This window comes from Chrysochloris asiatica, unplaced genomic scaffold, assembly GCF_000296735.1.
Source record: "Chrysochloris asiatica unplaced genomic scaffold, ChrAsi1.0 scaffold11656, whole genome shotgun sequence".
In the NCBI taxonomy this organism is placed as follows: Eukaryota; Metazoa; Chordata; class Mammalia; order Afrosoricida; family Chrysochloridae; genus Chrysochloris; species Chrysochloris asiatica.
The window spans coordinates 2,228-2,990 of record NW_006420174.1 but is presented as its reverse complement, the minus strand read 5'-3'; the positions used below and the strand labels follow the sequence as shown (position 1 = coordinate 2,990).

General features: G+C 56.2%; 1 protein-coding gene across 1 annotated transcript; it reads right to left on the bottom strand.

Annotated features, from left to right (window-relative positions):
- Positions 1–396: 396 nt before the first annotated feature.
- LOC102837214 (transcription factor Maf-like) lies at positions 397–734 on the bottom strand (the record flags this gene model as incomplete). Its single annotated transcript, XM_006878149.1, has 1 exon — positions 397–734. A coding segment is annotated over exon 1 (314 nt), but the record flags the coding sequence as incomplete, so codon positions are not given.
- Between the last annotated feature and the right edge of the window lie 29 nt (positions 735–763).

Here is a 763-nt window from a genome sequence, read left to right as displayed (position 1 = left end):
ACTTAATTATTTCGGACTTAATCCTGGGGGGGGGCATGAAGAACTCCGTAGAGATCTTTGAACATTGTGCAAGTCCGGGGGGGGGGGGGGGGGGGGAAAAAAAAAAAAAAAATGCTAGCAAGCGATGGAGAATCTCAGGTTGGCAATTCTTGAGTAAAATACCCATAACCTCCCCAACTCAAAACAGCCGCCACCACCAGCTCGGGGCAGGGTCGAGTGCTTGTGTGTGTGTGTGTGTGTGTGTGTGTATGTGTGTAGGGGTCAAAAGGAGGCAAACTCAATACGGAGGGGGGCGAGGTGGTGGCAACGGTTCTGGAACTAGCAAGCCCACACCCGAGCCGGACCCCCACGGAGCACTTATCAACGTGGCTAGCTGGGATTGCATGTCAGACTCACATGAAAAACTCGGGAGAGGACGGGTTGTCGCTGCTCGAGCCGTTTTCTCGAAAACCACTGCTCACCAACTTCTCGTATTTCTCCTTGTACGCGTCCCTCTCGCGCACCAGCCTTGAGATCTCCTGCTTGAGGTGGTCGACCTGCTGCAGTAGCTGGTTCTTCTCGGATTCCAGGACGTGTCTCTGCTGCACTCTCTTGAAGCGGCAGGACTGGGCATAGCCGCGGTTTTTAAGGGTCCGCCTCTTCTGCTTCAGCCGGATCACCTCCTCCTTGCTGACCCCGCGCAGCTGCCGGTTCAGCTCTCGCACCGACATGGTCACCAGCTGCTCGTCGGAGAAGCGATCGTCGAAGTGCAGGCCGCTGCCGC